The 2,630-nt window shown below is 54.1% G+C and overlaps 2 protein-coding genes across 2 annotated transcripts; both read right to left on the reverse strand.

Moving 5' to 3' along the window:
- On the reverse strand, nt 1-1,486 carry L969DRAFT_332650 (glycosyltransferase family 8 protein; the record flags this gene model as incomplete). Its single annotated transcript, XM_014709186.1, has 3 exons — nt 1,046-1,486; nt 146-991; nt 1-98 (listed from the first exon to the last, which is right to left on the reverse strand). Coding segments are annotated over exons 1-3 (1,097 nt in total), but the record flags the coding sequence as incomplete, so codon positions are not given.
- L969DRAFT_332634 (glycosyltransferase family 64 protein) lies at nt 1,417-2,630 on the reverse strand. Its single transcript, XM_014709187.1, has 5 exons — nt 2,163-2,630; nt 1,965-2,113; nt 1,877-1,912; nt 1,620-1,825; nt 1,417-1,560 (listed from the first exon to the last, which is right to left on the reverse strand). The coding sequence occupies exons 1-5, from the start codon at nt 2,523-2,525 to the stop codon at nt 1,544-1,546; spliced, it is 771 nt and encodes a 256-aa protein (XP_014564673.1). The 5' UTR covers nt 2,526-2,630; the 3' UTR covers nt 1,417-1,543.

Here is a 2,630-nt window from a genome sequence, read left to right on the forward strand (position 1 = left end):
GTGCACACGCGGGCATATGACTCTTGCGAAGTAACATCGAGACCGACGAAGGAGGTATAGTCTGGCACAAACTGCTGCCAGAGCTCTGAATAATAAATCTGGGATGATCGTCAGCTCTCCTCGATCAATCAGCCCTTGAACTGACAGTGCACATCCATGGCTTGAAGATGCCGTTCCAATGCAGCACGACTGCATCCTCCACGTCCTGCGCGCTTCGCGTGATGGGCAGTCCCTCGTCGTCCTTTAGGCCGGCAAGATCCATAAGGTTGTACGAATCGTCGAGAACCTCGTAGTTTCGATAGAACACAGAATTGAAAGGCGCGTGCGAGCCGAGACTGTCAAGCTTAGTATTCGTCTCAGTGCTGATCCAGCCGCAGAGTTCACTTGCAAAGCGGCCATCTCGCCACTGCGTGAGGTCATACAGCAGCACCCCATCATTGAGAGTGCATCTATCACGGTGGAATCCATCGAGCAGATTCTCGCGCATGTCGGATTGCTTTCTGAACAGAGCAGCGTCGCGGCATAGCTCTGCTCCTGCCAACGGTCGGCCTGACATGTCTTGTCGCCAAAGCCGTCCGATGTCCTTCAGGACGAGGGTGTCCTGATCAAGATAGATTACGCGATCAAAGTCGGGAAACAGCTGACCGAACATGTACCGCGCATCGACGATTGGCTCGACATCGCTGTTGTTGCGATGACCCGCCTGAAGCTGCGCCGGCAAAGGCACCATGTTCGGCGAGATAGTGTACGTTTGTAACCGGATGCCATTGAAACGCGTGCGTAGCAAGCGCCGCAACGTTTCTGAAGATTCTTGACTTGTAGAGATGATATGCCATTGCAGTCGAGAACGTGTGTCCGAAGAACCTCTTTGAATAGTCGAGTTGATGAGAGCAAGACTTCCGATGACATCGTCCGAGTCAAGCGTGAGTGCGATATGGATGTCCGACCGAGCAGCTAAGCGCCGATATGACGCTTGCAAGGATTGTAGACGCTGCAAAATATGACACATCAGTGCCGAGAAGACGCTTGCCTAGCTCTGACACACTTCTGTTGTGTTGAGCTGATCACGAACGGCCGGGACCTGCCACAGAGTCCAGAGTGTCGCGCAGAGCGCAAACAGGATCAACCGTAGCCTTGGCATTCTGCAAGCTGCCAAATTTGCGTCGCGAGCCGCCCGGATGGCCGCCTTGTCCAACATGGCTAGCGGGCCACAAAAAGACGCCAAGATTGAAAGAGCCTTGCCAACTTGTATCGAGCTGCTGATGCAGCAAGACGGGCTGGCAGACTGCCGCAGGAGTCTCACTGAATATGTGCACGCGCGATGTTCGTAGACATCATGGACGGGAGCTCGGCCTCTGACGTGGGCTTGGCCGCTTGAGAGGCCAAAGAGGCATCACAAATGGGAATGCGATCGGCAAAAGACGTGACGCGCCGAATGTACGCGGCTGCTCTTCGGGCTGCAATGATCGATTGGCTAAATCCGACTCCGGGAGCAGCACGCTAGAACCTCAAAACAGCTCCTGCATGATCGACAACTCTAGATCTATGGTTGTCGACAGTCTGAGTGTCACCGAGATCAGCTCGAGGTTCCGGACACGTGACGAAGAAAGATGACTTACACCGCGCACCGTCCTTATCGGAACACCAGGAGTCGCCAGGCGGTATCGGCAATTTCAATATGCGATCTGGCAGAGTAGGATGTCGCTGGAACTTCGACCGTTGCGGCCAGACGGTACGCTTTCCGAAGATTGAGTGTAGCTGCCTGATGCAGTCGTGCCGCGCATCACGCCAGATTGTGGAGCTGATGCCCTGAGATAGTCCGGCGCTGCAGACTCATATCAGGGAACCGAATGCGCGCACTGACGAGGGGACGCACAACATGGTCGAAGTGATCTCGGTGATATTGGATTTCCTGCTCGATTCCGTTAGCACGCGTCCATCGCCAATGCAAACGTAATCCCCACATCCATAGCGGCGGCTTGTGCGACAAACTGCCCGCAAGGAAATTCATCGCCAGATCCTCGCAGGGCGTTTTGTTCGTAAAGTCCATCAGGACATTGCTCGAGCTATAATCTTCCATGTATCGCACATGCGTGAAGAAGGCTTTGCCGATCTGCCATGAACATATCAGGAGAGTCGTGTCTGTAGCATGGGGGACATACGACCAGGTCAAAGTGAGCTTGTCGCATCTGGAAGCGGTAGTGACATGTTTCCATATCATTGGGATCCGCGCAGTCTATCACGCGAGGTTCGAAGCCGAGCAGCTGGTCTCGATGCCGCCGCCAGATCCTGAAGCCAGCTTCTAGATCGGCCAGGGGAATGATGAGGTCATCGTCGTAATGCAACACCGCATCTGTCGCGACGTGTTGCCATACTCTGAATCGATTGTGAACTAAATTCGACTCTTGCTGCACACATGTCGCTAGATGCTGTAAAGAAGCTGGGCACGGATGGTCCTGGTTGTTCCAGGCGATGATGATGTCGCGGATGAGATTACTCTTTCGCAAATGATGGGCGATTCGCATGAGATTGTCTTCGCGGGCGTGAGACACAATGACGACAGTGAACTGCTCTTCGTGATGGGATAATGACTCGTCGCTAGTCCAGATGCCTTCTGTGCACACGCGGGC

The sequence above is a fragment of the Mixia osmundae genome (genome assembly GCF_000708205.1).
Source record: "Mixia osmundae IAM 14324 unplaced genomic scaffold scaffold_24, whole genome shotgun sequence".
Classification (NCBI taxonomy): domain Eukaryota; kingdom Fungi; phylum Basidiomycota; class Mixiomycetes; order Mixiales; family Mixiaceae; genus Mixia; species Mixia osmundae.